This window comes from Centruroides sculpturatus, unplaced genomic scaffold (assembly GCF_000671375.1).
Source record: "Centruroides sculpturatus isolate CEXI.00-Female unplaced genomic scaffold, Cexi_2.0 scaffold50, whole genome shotgun sequence".
Taxonomy (NCBI): Eukaryota; Metazoa; Arthropoda; class Arachnida; order Scorpiones; family Buthidae; genus Centruroides; species Centruroides sculpturatus.
In genome coordinates, this window is record NW_019384891.1 from 736895 (window position 1) to 758363 (window position 21469).

The 21469-nt window shown below is 24.1% G+C and overlaps 1 protein-coding gene across 1 annotated transcript; it reads right to left on the reverse strand.

The window, feature by feature from the left end:
* Window positions 1-121: 121 nt before the first annotated feature.
* On the reverse strand, window positions 122-20219 carry LOC111631243. The gene is made up of 17 exons (XM_023375457.1): window positions 20170-20219; window positions 17408-17514; window positions 17029-17336; window positions 11916-12057; window positions 11713-11838; window positions 10985-11105; window positions 10765-10901; window positions 7409-7522; window positions 6743-6995; window positions 5748-5846; window positions 3631-3806; window positions 3456-3557; window positions 3267-3383; window positions 2792-2889; window positions 2532-2709; window positions 2192-2455; window positions 122-737 (listed from the first exon to the last, which is right to left on the reverse strand). Exons 1-17 carry the CDS (start codon window positions 20186-20188, stop codon window positions 372-374), a joined length of 2727 nt encoding a protein of 908 aa, XP_023231225.1. The 5' UTR covers window positions 20189-20219; the 3' UTR covers window positions 122-371.
* Window positions 20220-21469: the final 1250 nt, after the last annotated feature.

Sequence of the window (21469 nt, forward strand, 5' to 3'; positions counted from 1 at the left end):
TAATAAATTTACATGCAAATATAATAATAAAATTCAATATAAGTAATTTTATTTATTTTAAATAAAATCATCTAAGATTCCAAATATAATATATTATATTTTAGTAATAAAATTATAAATTCTTTCTTTCATGGAAACATAAATCTATATATCTAAATGTAATTCATAATAGTATTTATTGCTAAGATATCTTTATTATTTGCAATTATCATTTAAATGGCACTTTCTTTGCATGGAATGTTTGTTATACTTGCACCCACAAGATATTTGTACTGGAATTAAACCAAAGTTACATATCCAATAAATATTACAATAATTAATATAATCTATTTACAATTGATTGAGCTTTAAATTGCTGTCAATATTAAGAGTTAACTGGATTCTGTTCTTGTTGCTGAAAATATATGTAAAAACTTCTGCCAACGAGATGTTTTGTCAAATTTTTTCAATGATATAAATTCTTCAACTTGGTTCATTTCTGCATCCATTTGATGAGAATTTGATTTTGTTAATGGTAAACTGTTAAAATTGTTATTAGTTTCTGGCTTATTTCTTCCTTTCTTTGATTTTCTTGACCTCCTTCTACTTTTGTTGGTAGTATCAACACTTTGAGAATATAAAACAATTGATTTTTTTACACTTAGAATTATGTTCAGTACTGATTTTGAAACATCATCTGGACTAGCTTCTTTTTCACTTAAAACTGACCAGTCATTTTCTGAAACACAGGGTGGTGCCTGAAAATTTAAATTATAAAATTTTAATGAAATTTAAATATATATTAATAATAGTTTCCAAATTTTAATATTTTTTCTCTTTAATTTTATTAAATTTTCAAATTTAGTTATTAAGTAAAATTGACAGAATCAATATGGATATGAAAATATTAAAATACAGTGGAACCTCGGTATACGACTTAATCCATTCCTGATTGTTGGACTTATACCGAATAGGACGTATACCTTGCCCATAAGAAGTAATGTAAAAATGATTAATTCGTTCTCATGTAAAAAAAATGGCTGGCTTTAAACACCTCACTTTCCTGGCTAGTTCCTGCTTGATTTTTCATGAGATCAGCATGTATTTTTGTAGCTTTCTCGCAAATAATTGCTTCTGATACGGTGTCTCTAGCACACTGTTTTTCAGTTATCCAAAGCAAAAGCAATTTCTCAACATGATTTAATGTCTTCGATCTCTGTTTAGAAATTGATTTAAACTCTTTCGCAATGTCAGCAGATTTAATAATGTCTTTATTTTTCACGATTGTCGATATCATTGTTCTCGGAATACGGTATGCAACAGTTAAAATCTCGAACACGCATGCCACCTTCGTATTTCTCAACAATCTCTTTTTTCAGTTGTGATTCTAGTAATTTTTTTAGTTTTCTGTTGCTTTTCATTTGCCTTCTTGCAATTCATGATTAATAATAAAATTTTACTTACAAATTAAAATCAGAAGAAATCTAACAAAGTTATAAACTGTGGCACCGCGAACGTCTAGTCTGGTCTAGTACACCGACAGTTGTTCATAGATGGCGCGTATAATTAAGTCGTATACCGAACAAAAGTCGTATATCGAGCAAAATTTGTTTTGTCCAAACAGGACGTATTCCGAATTTGACGTATTCTAAAGCAGACGTATACCGAGGTTCCACTGTATATCCTTATAATTTATAGTTACTTTTTAACAAGATTTAATCTCTATAAATATGCATTGACTATCTCTATATCTTTATCAAAATAATTGCTTTATACTGGTAAATAATTGTTAAATTTTACTGAAAATTTCAAAATAAATAAAAATATCAGTGTATACATTTTAAATGAATTTACTAATATTGCAATAAGCTAAATACGTAGTCTCAGAATTGTCTATTATAGACACATCTAATCCACAAAATGGTATTATTTAGCACTTGAAGCAATGGGGAAATAGTCATTTGAATGAATACTTTAGTAAGTAAATAAATAATTTTGATTTGCACTCTTATAATAAATACTTAAACACAAGTAAAGCATTTATCATCTTAGCTGAATTTTATATTAAAAATGGATTTTTTCTAGAATAATTCTATGAAGAAAATTATCAAAAGAAAAAGTTAAATATCTGTGGAATTCTTTCATTGAAAACATTTTTCACCGTGAGAAAAACATTATTTGATTTGAAAACCACTGATATTAAAAATATTACCATTAATATCTTTATTGGCACACCAAAATTTCCACCTGCAGCACCACCAGTAGATATAATTGGAATTATAAAACGATCACTCCAAACAAATTCTCCAATTTCACGAGCTGCTCCTTTTCCTCCTTCAATTACAATGCAAGTATCAAACAGACGTGCTACAGCACTCTCTCTTTCTTTTACACTATCACCAACAAAAATGGATTTTCCAAAAGACATAGCTTCAAAAGTTCCATCAGGATTCTGATGCATCTTAGCTGTATAATTCTATAATTGGAAAGAAGTTATCATAAAATTATTTTATTTCATTTTGTATTTATCTAAAAAAATAATAATAACCAACCTGTGAATCTTTTGTAGGAAGAATGTGAATTACAGATGATTCTGCAGGGAGATATCCTGGATCTTTATTATTTTCTCTTGCTTCAAAGAAGCTTTTTGAGACTAATTCTTGTACACCATAACAACCGCCAGTAACTATTATAATGTTTTCAATTTTTGCTAATTCTCTTCCAATAGCACTGAAATAATATATTTAAAATCATTTCAATACATGTATAAAAACCATATAAACTTTCATATGAAGTATATTAATAAATTTACATGCAAATGTCTTTTGTTTTCTGATTTGTTAAATTGCTGCTTCCTGCAATATACACACATGTATCTAATTGAGGAAGAGTCTTCTGCACAAAACTAACCTGAAATTTTAAATAAATTTTATTATTTTAAAAAATAAAATGTGAAAAAATTGTTATTTAGTGTTATTTTAATAAATAAAAAACAGTATAACAATGAATTGTAAGCACTTTTGATAGACAAACATTGAAATATAACATAACTAGAATTAAGTACAAATATCACTTTTCTTTTTGCCTGATAAATTTATTTACCAAAAGTGTTTGCAATTTATTATACTATATTTTATTTAATAAAACAGCATTAAAAGAGAATTTTTCCTGTTTGATATCATCAAAATTTCAGTAGAAAATTCTTATCTACTAGTTTAATTTCTATTAAGCTATTTCTCATGATATTTGTTTTTTTATGAATTATAAAAACATTTATAATTTCTTACATAATATTGCATCTTGGCTTCAACAGCTGCTCCTTCAGGAGCTACTTCTGTTGCTGGATTTAATGCTCTATTAACTTTCATTTTCAAAGTTGTAATAAACTGAGGATTATTAATATTCTAAAAAAAATAAACAAATTTATTATAATTTAATGTTATAATATGTTCCTAATTATTACTTTATTCACTTACAGTGATTATGTCATTTCCCATGAGCATACCATACCAATAAGGCAATGGACTTTCATCAAATTTGATTGCAACAATATGTTTTCTACGTTCACAATAAAACACCTAAAATTTAAATTGAAAGTTTGTTTATTTAATTATTATAGGTTATTAAAAAAAGTAAAAAGTGAAAACTCACTTGTTGTTGAGAAGTTTTTGATTGTGTATAGGCATCAGAAATAATTACTATTATAACTCCAGCTTGCTTTGCTTTTTGTTGAAATTTCTGTAGTTGCTCTATTTTATCTGAAGTAAGTGTTGACACTTGACTAATGTCACTAGCCATAGATGCTAATCTAGTCAACTGTCTTTTATCTATAAATATATGTAATTGTAAGATATTTAAATTTATATATTTCTAAATAAAATAATAATAAAGACAAGGTACTAAAATTTTACAGAAAATAAACTATACACCTTTTCTATTCAATATATGGTATGTAGTTTCCCATGATTAGTTAGATATTGTGTTAAAACTTTTGTAAAAATTTTTAACTTAAATAATTATGTTCATATCTTTTAAACAAAAATGTACTTTTATTTATAATATTGAAATTGTTTTTATTGGCTATACATTAAAAACCTAAATTCTACATACAGAAGTTCAATTTTCAAAATCTTAATTCTGATTTTAACATTATAAATGTCAATATCAACTTTTAAAATATCCAAAGTATAAAATTAAAAATTTTTCTTCATAAATAAATTATTTATATTTTACAAAAGCCAATAGAGATGACATCATAGCTTTAACTAAATCTATAATATAGATTATGAATAGAATTCTGTAGAAAAATCTTTACACCTATGAGTTTGTAAAATAGTGTGAGTATGTAAGAATAACCAAGCAAAATACTTATATTTCAAGTCATGAATTTAGTCATTAAAAATACTGGTACACTGTAATGTATTAATGTACAGATATTACAATAGCCTTAAAATCTGAATTAATGATATATGAAATCACAACTATACTATAAAATTTTTGTTTTCTTTTAGTTTTTTCAAGCTTTATAATGACAATAATTTTAAAGAACCACAAACCCGTAGGTTAAGTCTGAGGTAATTTTAAGATTTAAAAATGTTTCATTTTATCTTTGTAACTATTTACACTTTCATTTTAAAATAATTGAATTTCTCATTTTTCATGTATTGTTCAAAACTTTTCAAACTAATAGATAAATTTTGATGAAATAAGAGACTTATGATATAATTTTATATAATAGTATAATTAAATTAAAGTTTATTAATTAAAAATATATTAATCATTTAAAGTATAATTTAAGTAATTATTATAACTTGATTCCTGTTGTTAAGTTATCTTTTAACATGAGGAATCAAGTTATAATGTAAGAAAGATTGCTACTTTTCTGTTATTGTGACACCAGACATAATTGTAATCTAATGCATGATGCCATTACCTTATTGACATAATGGAAACGTGAGAGTAATGAAAGTTAAGTAGATTTAATAAAACACAAAATAATTAAAACTTGAATAAAATCACAAAGATGGATTAAAACAAAACCAAAAATATTAAAACTTTTTAAATTCCTGATCTGCTTTGCATCTTTTTGTATCTTTTTTGATACAATGTTTTACATCAAGTAGTATACATTTCTATTAAAATATATTTTAAGACAATAAAATAGCCATTTCTTTACAATGTATTTTATATAGGGACTGGTGTCCCTTTAACAGAAAAGTACCAAAGGATTAATTAAATATAAAATGATTCTAAAAATATGTATTACAATAAAAAAAACCAAATAAAATAATTTTTCATTAAGATCAATTAAAAGTTCTCATTTCTTTATATTCTCAATAATAAGACAAAATGAATAAATTATAATAATTTTAATACAGTATGCTTAATAAATAAATTTGTGTACATATTTTTAAATCTTATCATTAAGTATATTTTTAATACTGTATATATCACTTTATCAAATAGTCTATTTATAAATAAAATTTTTAATAAACAAACAAAATAAATACAAATTTACAAAATTGGATATACTTAGATGATAATCAATTTTACTAATAATTGTAATATAGATATTTTATTTAATAAATATGATTTTCTGATTTGCTAATTAATTATATTAAAACTGCTTAAATACTTATTGGGATGCAAATGTATCAATATACATTTTTAAATAATGCATTAGAAAATTTATTTTAGCATATTTAACAATGAATTATAAATTTTTAAGAACTTTAATAATAATACTGAAATAAAATGCATTTCTTTACCAACTAAATCAAAATCAGTTTTTGACATGTAATTTCTTTTGCACTCATCCATACTATTTTCTGAATCTTTAAAAGCTTGATTAATAAGTTGATTTTTCTCTGAAAAAAAAATTATANAATAAATCTGAAGTAAGCTCATGATAATATAATATTAATAAAAATGATAATATGAATTTTTTATGATAAAATAACTTAAATTATGATTAATTTACAATGTAAAGTGTCATTTTTACAGCTAAGCAAGCAATGAATATAAAGTTTAGATTAAACATTTAAAATTTCGTTTAAAAAAATTCTCTTATATTTTCTCTTTTAAAAATTATTATTATTTTGTTATTACGTAATAAGATTTTTTTTTCTGTGTGCTGATGATGTAAACAAATAGTAACAAGGTTGATTTTTCACAAAAAACTTTAGTTTGTGAAGAATCAACTGGTTAATGCTCTAACTATATAAAGACACTATACATTGTTATCAGCATATCATTTTCACAGTAATGAGTACTTTTGATCTAATTTAGTTCATCTGCTCTATCATTGGATTACAATGGTTGAAAACCGAAAATGCACTAGATTAGATCAAAAATACTTACTATGAAAATTATATGCTGATAACAAGATGTAGAATGCTTATCTTAAATTAATTAGTTTTGTTTTCAAGTTTTATAAACAGGAAAATATTTTAAATGTAAATGAGTTGACATTTATTTAAAATATTTCAATAAAAAGTGAGACAACATTTTTGATTATATTAAGAAAGTAAAATAATTTTTAAAAAATTTTATTGAAGATTTTGTTTATTAAATCTTACTGTTTCCTTTTGCCTTTCTTCATCAATCAAATGGTTACAAATTTAATAGTGTTTCTCATATAAATAAATTATAAAATATAAATTAAAGTTATGATAATTCTATTTATTATTATGATCAAATTATAATTAGCAAACCAATTATGATAACAGATAATTTGACTGGAACTTATAGCATTAAAACTTACCAATACTATCATAATCTGATTTCAGTGAAGCATAACTTTTCTTGCTTTCTTCTATAGATTTTTCAATATTTTTATAAGCTTGACTAAAAACACTCTCTCCTTCTGGAATTGGTGCAAGTTCAAGATTTTTTGGAGTTTTAGGATCAGAACTATCCACAGTATCTGAAAATACTTGATCTGGAAAATCTTGTAATTCAATGGAACACCAAACTTCATAACCTTCTTGCTCAAACAATACTTTCAGTTGATTACACTAAAATTTAATAATAATAATAATAATTATCAAGACAGCCAAAAAAATTAATTTGCTAAGATTTAGTTAGTTAATCCGTAAAATAATTATATTCTAATTATTTTTTTAAAAGTAAATATGAATAAAGCAAATTAGATATTTATTTGATTATAGAAATATGAAATTTTACATTAATTTTTAATACATTACTGATTTATCTTTTTCTCTGAATTTCATACTTTGCATAATAAAACATTTTAGACTTTTTTAAGATATGAATTCAAATGACTAGCTGATGAGAGTTTGTGTGTGTATTCAGCAAAAAATATTTTGAGTTTTCATATTGAAATTGCCAGATTCAAGCATTTATACAAATGCTGAGAAAGAAAGAAAAGTCAGAAATATACTTTATTATAACATAATTAAAAGCTTACCATAAATTTTTGTTTTGGATGAGCACTTATTACTATTAATTTTTTATTACTATCAACAGATGGTAGTTTATTTCTTACATCATCTGATGGAGATGAAATTCGTGGAATTATAACCTGAAAGTTTTATAAAATACATAAATTATTACAGACAAATTCAATATTTTTTTTATAATAAGCATTTTTAAGTTATAAAAATATTAATGAAAAAATAAACTATTTATTTAAATATACAAGGTCAGATAATTAAATTTTGAGACTAAAATTTATGAACACACATGAACATGGAACAGTTAAAAAGTTTCAAATTATTCTCTTGTAATTCAACATGCTTCATTCATACAGCACATCTATTGATTAAAATAGATGCTGAATCATGAAATATGAGGATCTTCTAAATTTGTTTTATGTTTCCTTTCCAGATAATTTTTTTACTAAGATGGAATGGGGATAAAGTTTTTCCAAAATTAAAAAATTTATCTTCTTTGATCTGTTTATAAAATTATTTACATTTCAAGTTTTCAATTGCTATTATTTTAAAAAATTTTAGACATACAAATGTGCTAGTAATAAATATAGTAGAGATCATTCAGCCAAGTTTCAACTCTATGTTGTGAAATTACAGTTGGCATAACAGTATTACTAATCCAACTAACAAGAAATAACTAGTCTCAAAACTTAATTCTTCAAACTTACAATATACAAAGATATAACAAAATTTAGTAAATCTAGGATATATCAGTAAAATTAAAATGAACACATTTATAATTAATTCTTTGTAATAAACTAATTTAAAATAAATAAGTTTGTTTCAAAGAACAATTATAAATTGAAAAATACAATTAAAATTAATTTTAAAATTTATTTTGAAATATATTTTAATTTACTTCTAAATTTTAATAATTGAATTTGAAAAAATATTAAATATTCAGATTTCAAAATTTTAAACTGTCGTAAATTAAAATTCTGCCTAAGCTATTTAACAATCTGCAACAACAAATTAATTCAATTAATTATAATCAAATTTAATTTCTGTAATTAAATACAATTTTTGCAAAGCTGTAATTTTATTCAAGAAAAGATGTTTTAGGACTACATATATCCATCATCACTTCCTGCTATCTAAAGTATTTATGTATAATCTATAATGTTGAAAATTAATGGATAATTATAATTTTAAAATGTAACTATAACTTCATGATAAATATTAAAGATTGAAACAGTAACAATTCACCAATATTAATTATATTCGTAAAAAGATCTTGTTGGCATTTTAACTTTTCACAATATAATGCATAAAAGAAATTTTCTGAACTAATTTTTTGACCTCTATAAAAGTTGAACTATACATTCTGTTAATGTTATAATGCATTATAAGTTATAAACTTATAATCATCATCAGCAGCAGTTTTGATTGGGACTGCTATCTTGATTAATTCATCTCTTTATTAAAGAACTTTTAAATAATTTGAATAATGATTTTTAATTTTGGTTCAGATTTATTTCCATTATTACTTTCTTCTTCCTAGCGTTGAAGTCCTGCTTCTATGCAGGGTCCGCTTTTTTGCATGCCCTTCTTTTTGCATTCCATTATTACTTTGATAGTATAAATTCAACTTTATATTACTTTTAATTATTTTTAATGAAACCTTTTAATAATTTCTATAAAACTAATAAAATGTAGCAGGAATGAAATTCATTTTTGTTTTAAAGTATCTAGTTTCGATAATACATCCGTCCTTCCTTCCGTCCGTCTGTCCCGTAACCGTTTGATAACGGACACTAGAGGCGCCCCTATCGTGTGTCATATTTAAAACATTCAAATTAAATTAACAATTTTAATTATTATTTAAATGAACAATATAAATTATTATTATTCATTTGGCCAATAAATTATTATTTGGTCAATATAACAATATAAATAAATCATTATATTTGTAATAGGAATTTATTATTGTCACGGAATGCCTGTAATGTTCACTAGGGGACGAATAACGAAAAACCGGATAGATTTGAACCGCTACGATAAAACGATAGGGTTTGAAATAGTTAAGCTAATTTTTTAATATATTAATAGAAACCTTTCATGGCACGACCAAAGAAACAGTTGTATACATTTATATATATTAAGTACATCAAACTTAAAAATTAAGCACACACAACTTTCATATATTAAGTGCATTAAACATGCCTTATAGGAATTTGTAATACTGCTAAAACGCCCACTAGGGGGCGTCCCGGGCTACTAGTTGTATATAATATTAAAAAATATTGTAAATATACTCCAATAACTTCAAAGTTCAGTTATAATTTTAAATATAATTCTTTCAATCTAAATTGTCTAATACGGTCACTGATTGTTCAAGTCAAATTATTAAATGGAAAAATATTTTGTTAATTTAAAATTACATTATTAAATTTAATATAAGTACATGAATTACTATTTTTTTCATTTTATTTTTAATAGCAATTGTAAACAACATTTTTAAAAAAATATTTAACTTTTAATAAGAAAAAACTTGTAGAAATGGTTATTTTAGCTTTACTTCTATAAGATTGTAATATACATTTACTAAATTATGATATAGTTACTATATATTTTAAAATATAATTGCAATAAAATTTTTAGAATATATTTAAAAGTTGAATAATTTATATATGTTGACTAATATTAACCTAGTAAATAATAAAATCAACAAAATAATTACTTATCAAAGTTTTTAACTATATAATATCATATTGTATAATTAAAAATCTAATAGTAATTATTATATAAAGATGTTTATACACTAATTTTATTATTTAACTATTTATTATTTTGTTCATAATATAATCCACTCTGTAAATTTTCTAATGGTAACCTTCCTTCTTTTTAACAGAATCAAATTAACTTCATTTCAATTTTATTTTCATTTGACTTTAGTATTATTTTACAATAGTTTTTTAAAAAGCTCCTTTTATGTTCTTTTTGGTTTTAAATATTGAAAGAGCATATTTGAAAAGCTGTCAAAATTTATTGTCTTCTCATGAATATAAAAACTGCATTTACTCTTTTGGAACTTTTTAAAAATTGTTAACAAAAAAATTAATAAAGTTACTTGGAAACCCTACTCTTTACGGTATATTCTTTTCAGTTTAAAAATAAAGTTTACACTTCTGTAAAATGAGCAGATAAAGAATGCTTAAGTAACTTAGAAATAAGCAGAAACTTGCATAAAAGTATTTAAAAAAAGAAGAAACAAAATTTTCAAGAATAGATTTATCTTGACATTTCAATTTAACAAAACAAAGTGTAATAACATACTGTGTGTTGCAACTAATTTTCCATTTATTTTAATATATTAATACACAAAATTTACCTTTTTCTTCCTTAATATAGAACTCCTTTTAAACATCTGCTTACATCTATCTGCAATCTCTTTGGAAACCCTTTTTACACAAGTTTGATCCCAAACACGAGAATCTTGTGATTTTTCTTTCCCATCATTTATTTTATCTATAAATGAATTAAATAAATGAAATGAAATTTTTCCTTAATAATAAAATTGGAAGAAAAATGTTTGTTCTTACTAATTTCACCTGCTAGTTTTGATGAAATGTATTGAGTTGATGCAAACTGTATTGCCAAACATTCAGGAGGCCAATGATCCAAGAAATTAACTGGAACTATAAATTTCTCAAGTACATCTGCTAGTTTTACCTAAAGAACAAAAAGTTTTAAACGAAACAGGAAAAAAGTATTCTTGAATCTCTTTTTTTTTTTACATATTTAAATAGTTTGTATGAACTACTGTTACTAATTACTAAATTACTAGTTACCTCATGATTGTTCATATAACTTAGAATATAAATAAGTTGTTCTCTTTATTAAATAAATCAAAGATGATTTATATTCTTTTTTTTTTTACATATTTCAGATAACTATAAAGTATCATACAAAAATCAGCATTGCTCATTGAATGATTTCTAATGGTATAAGAATTAAAATCAAGTTATTACAACAGTAAATGTTTATTTTATTAATTTAAAAAATATTTTTATATTTAGCATTTACTCATTAAAACAATTATAGCAATATATAGGGTAGGGACATCTATTGTTGACTGTTTCCAGTAGTTGNTATTTTGAATACAAAATTTATTTTTTAAAGAAGATATCTGTTTATAAAATTTTGTACTGCATATATGTTTAAATCAAAAAACATATTTTGTTCATTAACAAATAGTTTATATCCATTATTATTTGAAAAATGGACTTAATTTTCAATTAAATAAAAGTTAATTTATAAAAGGAATACAATTACAAACCTCTCTATTGGTCCAGCGACTTTTTCCATACCTAGAAGTTATTAGTGGTACAAATACTTTACAATTGCTAACAGCATAGTTTAATGCATCTTGCCAATCACTTCCAGTTTTTATTTCATGCACATCCTATGATATTATAAAAATAGTGTTGTTATAATCTTAAAATTTTGATTTTCCAATAAAAGTAAAAAAATTTAATATACCAAGTATACACTGAATCCTAAATTACTAAGTTCTTTCTTTAAATCTAAGGCATAATTTACAGCTTCTGCACGTACATAACTGATGAGTATTGGCTTTGCAACTAGAGTGCTTTTCTGCGTTTTTGTAATTGGCAATTCATATCTAAGAAGCAAAATTTCACACAATAGTTTAGTAATAAAAAAATTTGATACTGTATATGTTATTAAAAAGTTTCATATACAATTAAAACAAACAAAAAAAATTACAGTGGAAACTTGATTATCCAAACTTGATAGGACTGAGGTCTTGCAGATAAATGAAATTTCAGACATGTTTTTGTGTTTTCAGTATATCAAGCACCATTCATTTAAAGTTTCTGTAATGCAATTACTGTATTTGAAAGTAAATTAATTTACTCAAAATTTAATGTAATGTTATATATAAGACATAGTTTTGCAGTGTTATAATCAAAAGAAGATGTAATAATTACCAGTTATGTGAAGAATTTGGTTCTCTGTGTATTATACTCTATGGTATATACAACACTACATATTCTAGTTTTTTTTCCTTTTTTTGAAAAAATATTCAGATAATCAAGTTTCTATTGTATTTATATATCACACCCTGTAAAATTATTCAAATTTATAGTCATTAAAATTGCCAGCATACATCTAAATTTAATTTAAAACCCTATGTACTTGGCAGTGAATACTTAAAAAGTATTATTACATTGTTGCAGCAAACATTGTCTTAAATATGTATGAATAAGACATGTTTTTTATGAAACATTGCAGTTTTTATAAACAAAATTTATTTATATCATATAATTTGATATAGGACTGGAATTGAAAATAAATTGAAAAAATTTTTATTGTTAATATCTGATATATATTGTTATTGTAATATGTTGAAAATATGCTATTTTAGATTAAATCGTCTTAGCTTTATGATTATATTTAGAAAATAGGTAAGCATTATAAAATAAATTTAGTTCTTGTGGCAAAAATTACTGCACCAAATCAGTTACAATTTAAAAATAATTTTTTTCAGAACTAGGATCAATGTTATATGTTCTGAATCAACAAAACTAATTTTTATATATTATAAACAGATTTTTCCAAGATATATAATTTTAAAAATAATTATATACAGTATTTATTTAATCACTAATTCTATATGCTCAAGAAAATTTATTTTTCCAAATAAATTTAGTTTTACATGAGTGTTTCTAATTTCAGAATTTGCTGTTTTATAATTTTGAAAAAAATAATAATTTGAAATATTTAATTAACAGATTATCAATAATTTCTTTAATTTCTTAAAACTTGAATTAACTATATAAAATTCATAGTTTTATAACAATGTAAATGAACAAGCAAATTATATAAGGTTGAAAAATTAAATTCAGATCCATGTTGTCTATTAGTGCATTATATGAATGAGTGACTTAAGTTTACAGTTTATACTTACTCTAATTTTTCAATGTAAGTAATATGAGTACTGCTTAACAAAACCAAAAAATATTTGTTAAATTTTATTCAATTTTGTTAAATTATAATTGTAAATAGTAACAATAATTTTCATATAATGGAATGGACGTATCATATGTATCATACATTAACAGCCTAATTTATATTTGTTTAGAAGTACAGTCGACCCCCTATAATTACGATTCCTATAAAACTACGAAAAAATTGCTACCGGTATCCGTAAAAAATAGTAAAAGTTCCCTATAAACACCTCAAACGTCATCGGGCAGCCGAACTACTTTCCCGCCGTCCGTAGCGCCACGCTACGGAGAGATTTCTATCGTCTGGACAGTATTATATAAATTATATATAAATTAGGTACTGTATATATAATTATATATTAACTTATTGTAACTTTGTTATAATTAAATATATAATTTCCGCCGTCTAGCGTGGCGCCACGCTACGGAGATTTTTACGCTAACTATCGTCTGTCAGTATGTAAATTAGGTACCGTAAGTCTAATACAGTACTGTAATTTTATACATTTCTTGTGAAAGAAACATTTCTTATTCAACGGCGATTAAAATTATTTATATTAATGATGTCTCCGAAGTTCAAGGAACTATTAGCAGAAAAATAAGTTATTAGAAATCGGCCGCGGTTTGGTGAGCTGTTCCGCGACAAAAACAATGTTGAGTAATGGCAATGTCGAATGGTGACACTCGGTAAGTAATCCTACAATTTTTTATTTATAGCGTAGTTTATACGGATTATTTCCAAAAAATATATACGTGTTTTGGAAATGTTGAGTCGGATTAGTCTAGAATCGATTAATTTTATGGAAGAAAATCTTTCAAACAGCCGTAGTCCGTAAACTTGATACGTCTCGGGTTGTGATTGGAAGGATTCGTAAGAAATCAGATTCCTAAAGAATGGAATGTATCTCTATCTTATAGGGGGGTCGACTGTATACCTATTCCAAAATGCATTTCAGATCTGTCAGTCCCTCTTCAGTTTGGCATTTCTTATAAATATAATATATATACATAAAAGTTAAAGTTTTGACCAATATTTATTTGACCAACAAATATTAAATATAATTTTAACCATTACAATAATATCTTATAATGTATACAATTTAAAAAGATAAGAATTTACTGCTACTCACATTTGTATAATTTTTTTAAATTTGCAAATATTAATAAATTATCTATAATCACACTCAGTAACAGCACTATTAACTATTTTTCAGATAAAATCCTGAAAACAGAAAGGTGTTTCCTCACCTTTATCTGAAAAATACATCTTAACAATGTGTTACAAAAAATAGTTAACAGTGCTATTATGGGGTATGATTATAGATAATTTATTAATATTTGTAAATTTAAAGAAATTATAGAAATGTGAGTCATAGCAAATTCTTACCTTTTTAAATTTATACATTTTAAGATATTATTATGATGGTTAAAATTATATTTAGTATTTGTTAGTTTTAAGCAGGAAGAAAACAAAGTATAAGAACTTAAAAATGAAGTTAAAACTGTAATGTTAGAAGTTTAATTTGTATTTTAAATTATATTAGATAGTGAAAATTGCAAAAGAAATGATAATAATGTAAAATCATAATGGATAAATGAAAAATTTTATATAAAATATACTATAAATGTTGGTCAAAAGTTTAACTTTTACATATATATCAATATATATTTGTAAAAAAAAGCCAAACTGAAGAGGAACCAACAGGTCTGATATGCATTTTGGCATAGGTATACATCTAAACAAATATAAATTGATATATTAACATAAATTAGGCTGTTAATGTATGATATGTCCATTATATTAAAATTATTTTTATTACTTACAATTATAATTTAACAAAATTTAATAAAATTGCTTTTAATTCATTTAATTACTACTAATGTTAAATATCTGTTAAAAGTCAGCAAGAATATTTCATAAAAGACTTTTTATGATTCTATAAATAATAGATCCAGTAGAAGATATAAAATTTAAATGGATAGAATAATGTTAAATTAAAATAAGAACAGAATAATAAACAATGCAATAATAGAAATAAAATATATAAACAAGAGTAAATGATTTCTAGTGAAAAAACTGAGTCAATATATAAATGATTCCCCCAGATTACAATCAACAGATTTGATTGTAATCAAAAGTGATGTTTCATTGCAGAAATGAGTGCTTTATGATGTATTCTGTCATGTGGGGCACTCTGGTGGCTATATTACTCCGATATCTGTTGTTTTTTTACTTTTTGAAGTATGAAGTGTGTAAAGAAAAGTTTCATATGCAGAGAAAATGATTGATCTAGTTCCAGAAACTCATGCTTTCCACATTAAAGGTGAAGTAGAGTTAATTCTGGTCAGTAATAACAAGTGAAAAATAAGGGATTAATTCAACAAGGTTACATATGCACATTTGCAAAGTTTTTAGACTTTAATGAGGACAAATGTTCAATAAAAATAAGTATTTAAACTCAAAAATAGGAGAAGTATGAAAATCAAATTTAAAGTTAGCAAGTAACTGTATAAATAAGCAAATTTTAAAATGTGGACATAGAAAAAGTAAATTTGTTGGTTGTAATATTTTTAGAGGTAGTCTTTCATAAATCTATAAAAAATTTAAGAGCTTAAGACAGATTCTTGAGGAATAAAAAAATTCAAAACATCATATAATTAATTTAAATATGTAATGTATGTAAAAGAAAATGCTTATTGTTTACTAATAAAATAACAAGTGAATATTGATGAAATGAAATAATATATATAAGACAATTACAATTTATTGTTACAGTTAATCCCATATATTTATATGAAATTATACTAAATCAAAGGCAAGATTCAAATGAAAAGAAATAATATAAGATGAATTTTATTACAGATTTCTTTAAAATTATTTTTTGAGTATCATGTAAATTAGAAATAATTCATAATATAAAAAATTACAGGGAATAAAACAATATTTATATAAAAATATTTAAAAAAATATAATATTAATAAGGTTACTGTGAGTGTCAATGAGATCTAACTTTTAGTTATAAAAATTATAGAAGATAACTCTTTGAACAGACTGTCAAAATATTCTTAAATTTTGTTAATGATTTGAAAATATTTTTATTACAAAAATAAATAAAATGTTTAATTATTTTCAAACATAAAGTATTAAAATCTCATTATTGTATAATGAAAATTCAAACATAAAATTAGAAAAAATTAATTAAATAATTTTTAATGTAATTGTTATTTTTTTATTGGTATGGTTGTTTTGGTGTTTTTCTGATAATACTGCATTTATCTATTTTTTTATGGTCATGCAAAAATATTTACTTAGCACCAATAAAATAAAAAATTAAAAAAATAAGTTTAAGACATGATCAGAGCATTCTATAATAAAAATCTGTTTTATTTCATAAATATTTAAGTTTTTCTCTAACACTTAATTAAAACATATGGGTAAACAATATCTAAAATATTTTATTGCAGATGAAATGAGATAAAAATTTAAAAAATCATATTATAATTATTCCTTGTTAATATAAGTAATTGAAATAAAAAATTATCACATAAATTATATATTTGTTATAAATTTAAAATATTTTAGATAATTTTAAATTCAATTTGAAATAAAAATATTAATTTACTTTTGAGGTATACTTGTTTTTCCATCTGTAATATCACAGCTTGTTGGATTTGTAGGAGATGGAAGCGCTAGATTCATAGGAGATGTAGGAGATGGAAGAGCTGGAATGTTATTTAGAGATCCAACGTGGAAGGAATGAGTATGATGTAAATATTCTCTATTACTTTTATCACAGTTCTGTATACGTATATATTGATCATGTAATAAATCTAACACAGTTAATAAATGTTCTTGAAATAAAGCAACAGGCCATCCATTTCTTTCGATGAAGGAATAATCTTTTCTCAATCTGTTATTTATATCTTTTAGCTAAAATTAAATTATATTTTTAAAAACATAATTGAAAAATAATTATTTTAAAGGAAAATTATTTTAATTACCTGTTCTTCTATTGCTTCTCTCACTTTATGAAGACTCCAATGATGCTGTACAAATATAAACCCTAAGTAATCTCCATCAGTCGATATAATTCCTACTCTTGGCTGTTCTATAAAAAAAGTTTTATTTCAAAAATATATTTTTTAATCTTTAAAAAGTAATGTTTTTCTATTTCAAACACAATCATACTTTATTATTATTACTTCATCAAACTTAAATGTTTCAAAATAAATAGTCTAAAAAAATAATTCATTTTGTTAACATTAAAAATTGTGATACATAAATAGAATTATCAATATCAATCAATAGAGCTAACTAGTTAAAAGAAATTTATTATAAAGAATGAATCATCTGATCTTTGTTGATTACAATTTTTTGTGTTAAAAAAATCAAATTCTATCAAATATGAAATAAGTAGAAACTTTTGAAAATTGTTATTCATGAAACTTTCTAAAAACAAAGTAATGGCATTTTAAGGTCAGTGATTATGCTATGACATTTTTTTATTATTAATCTAACAAAATGTTATGTCATCATCAACAACCATAATTTATTATATTCAGTGAATTATAATAAATATTATTATCAATATTACTGTAAATAAGTGTTGGTTTCAACTTTAGAAAATTTTACTACCTTACTTCAATAAAATAATAATGATTGCTGAAATTATTATTATATTATTGAAGCAATTTTGTGCTCTATTATTACAATAACATAATGCTAGGATCAAATATAATAATATCAAAATACAGTGGGTGATCGGTTAACGAAAAAATCAGATAATGAACACTTTTGCAAAAGATTTTTATGTTCTGACAATGAACACATGTTCAAATAATGAACACAAGAAGAAGTGACATAAAATAATGAATATCAATTGGTCTTCCCTTATCTTTGGGCAACAATTCAAAATTTTCAGAGTGCTGGAGACATTGACATCAACGCTCAACTCGGTACCGTATATACTGATCGGATAGTATTCCTCCGAACTTTGAAACTCTCCCTTGTAATTCCAGCCATTTATTTTTCCAACAGAAACAATTCTTGTCAGGCAGGTACTCCTTAAGTTTTGCATGGGTTTTTATTTTCAAAAGGTGAGAGTATAATAGCAAAGGTAGAGAGAGAGTAGGCAAAAGATGTCTGATGTTGCTGGGCAGTATGGTTTGAACAGGTCTACAGTAGGCCACAGTTCAATCTTATCTAACAAAGATACAGTATAATCAAGAAGACTCAAGCAGCTAAAGGAGTAATGAAAATCACATCTGAGAAATAAAGAACATTGAAGAGCTCATAATGGAACCTGAAATTGATCTGACAACAGAAAAATGCCAAGAACTCTTGAATGAAGAACACCAAGAAACTCGGCAAGATATGTTTTCTTCTGAAAAAGAGGATTAATGCCAATATTTGCTATTAATTAAAGATCTTTTGAAGAAGTGTGAGGATGTCATAACAATGGTCTTAGAATGGCATCCAAACCAGGTTGAGGTTAATAGGCTTAGAGATCTGTACAATTACAATGCTATTAATTACTTCTGAAAAATCCTGAAGAAGAGAGAAAAGCAATTGACATTAGACAGATTCTTTAACCCCCACAAACAGAAAAAACATGACTTATAAAAATGCAAGACTGTGTATATATGTATGTATTTTTATTATTACATATAAATAAACGTAGTAAGAAAGTATATATTTTTATTTTTTAGGGTCTCCAGAACAAATTAATCAAATTCTCATAAAAACCTACAGTAAATCGATAATCAGTTAACGAACAATTCAGATAGTGAACAAAGTTTTAGAACATATTATGTTCATTAATCTATTACCACTGTATGTATTCAATTTATTATGAAAAGCTTCACATCCTTTATTATATTTTTTCTGTTATGAATATAGCTACCAATTTGATTATTAATGAAGACTTATCACACCACAATGAAAAAGGTGACCAGATTAGAACTTTATTCTTTTAATTAACTCCAAAATATGCATTTTGGATATTTTGACCCCTCTTCAATTGGAGCAGACAATTTTCATAAACTATTAACATTTATAAATTTCTAAAATAAAATCGAAATGATCATATTTTTGATTGTGGTGTGTGTGATAAGTCCTCATTAATAGCCAAATTATAGCTATATTGATACGAGCAATTATTTATTGAGACATCGTCATAATGCCAAGCTGCAATTTTTAATCATATTTTTAATTTATTTCATTTAAAATGTATGCTTTCCACCTCAAATTAGAAGTGGCTTGCTCCTGTACATCATACTTTTCCTTTAACAATAGAGTCATGCTGGTCATCTATCAAATATCTTTCAGGGAAAACTTTTTGAATTGAAATAACTTGACTTCTGGTTTGCATCAGAAGTTTGTATATAGTTAATTAGGGCCTCCTACCCTAAGGCTTCCAGATCTGGTCTCATCTTTCATCTATCTAACTCTGTTCTCAATATTAAAGAAAGACAGATGGACGGATAACAGTAGGAATTTATGTCTACAATTTTTTCAAATTGAAGCCCAAAAAGAGAAAAAGTATATATTCAAGTTGATATTTTACAGGAATTAAAATGATCTTATTCTGATAAATATCAAATATTAGAAATAGGGTATATTAAAAAAGCAAACTGATTTATTGATAAAAATAACACATGATAAACACTAGAAAATTTATAATGTTTAATGGATTTAACAACTTCATAAAACATTTAAATATAATATTTAAAATTATTATAAAAATTGTAATAATTTTACTTACCAAATTGCCTTTTAATCATAATTGTAAAATTTTCATTTATAATGTGACTAGCTTTAATTATATTTTCTTGTCTTTTCTGAACAGGCCAACTGAAACAATAAAATTGTATGATATAAAGATTATTCCTATTATGTTACTATTTTATTGCATTATAGATTATATGGTTCAAAATTTTAAATAAATTTCTATTTGTTATGTACTGCTTGTACAAATTATTTATTTTTACTTATAATATATTTATAAATTCATTAATGATATTTTTTATGATACAGTCGACCCCCCTATAACACTTGATAATTCTGTTTTATATGAATTCCATGTTGTACCATTTACAAATAAGTGTGCCGGGCTGTGGATGGCTCACATACTTGTAAAATCTAACAACTATGGAATATGGAATTTATGTAAAACATAGAATTTATATAAAATGGAATAATCAACAGTGTTATAGAGGGGGCGACTGTATATGATTTAATAATTATAATTCAGATAAAAATAAAATTAGAAAAATGTTAAAATTGAATTTTAAACATTCTGTAATTGATAGTAATTTGTAATGTAATGCAAATGAGAGACTCAAAAACACCAACCATTAAAAAATTGTTTTATTAATTTAAACAGAAATAATATATTGATGAAAAAACAATAATAAAACTAAACTTTTTTGTGTATAACTTTTCAATATCTTCAGAAGAGAGAGTTCTGGAAGAAATATAAGTATCAATCTTACTCTTTAAAAAATAGTCTCAATATATTTATTCTGATAATCTAATTGAATTTATCAGAATAAACATTACCTAAAAATTTAAGGTTGACATATTAAATACATAAATTCTGCATTTATTTAACAATTTATATATATGGAAATGGAAAACTCCATAAAGCAAGCCCATTGGTCAAGTGGTCTGGTTTATCAGACCATCTACAATATACTCATCATGCATATGTCAATAAAAGGTATTTATTAATTATTCAAATATTTTTAATTTCTGAGTTAGTCCTCCCTTTGGGCACTTCTGAATCCAGTATTGTTTGATAGTGCCACTTGTACAGTTTTTGTGTTGATTCTGCAGTATACCATCAAGAAAATAGAAAATAACAAATGGAGAAAAGCTTTCATAAAATTTAAAATGAAAATTCAAAAATTAGTTGAACTACAACCTCAAAGATTATATTGAGAAAATACAGCAAATAGAACAAAATTTATGCAATGAAACTTTTCTTCTTTAGATATGAAATAATTGTCTAATTTTATATCATTATGTAATTTTATACATACATACATACATACATACATACA

Coding starts and splice junctions, on each gene's coding strand:
- LOC111631243 (XM_023375457.1), bottom strand. Junction 11,839..11,915: donor TAGGATTCAGTGTATACTTG/GTATATTAAATT, acceptor ATAATATCATAG/GATGTGCATGAAATAAAAAC. Junction 10,902..10,984: donor CATTTCATCAAAACTAGCAG/GTGAAATTAGTA, acceptor ATTCATTTATAG/ATAAAATAAATGATGGGAAA.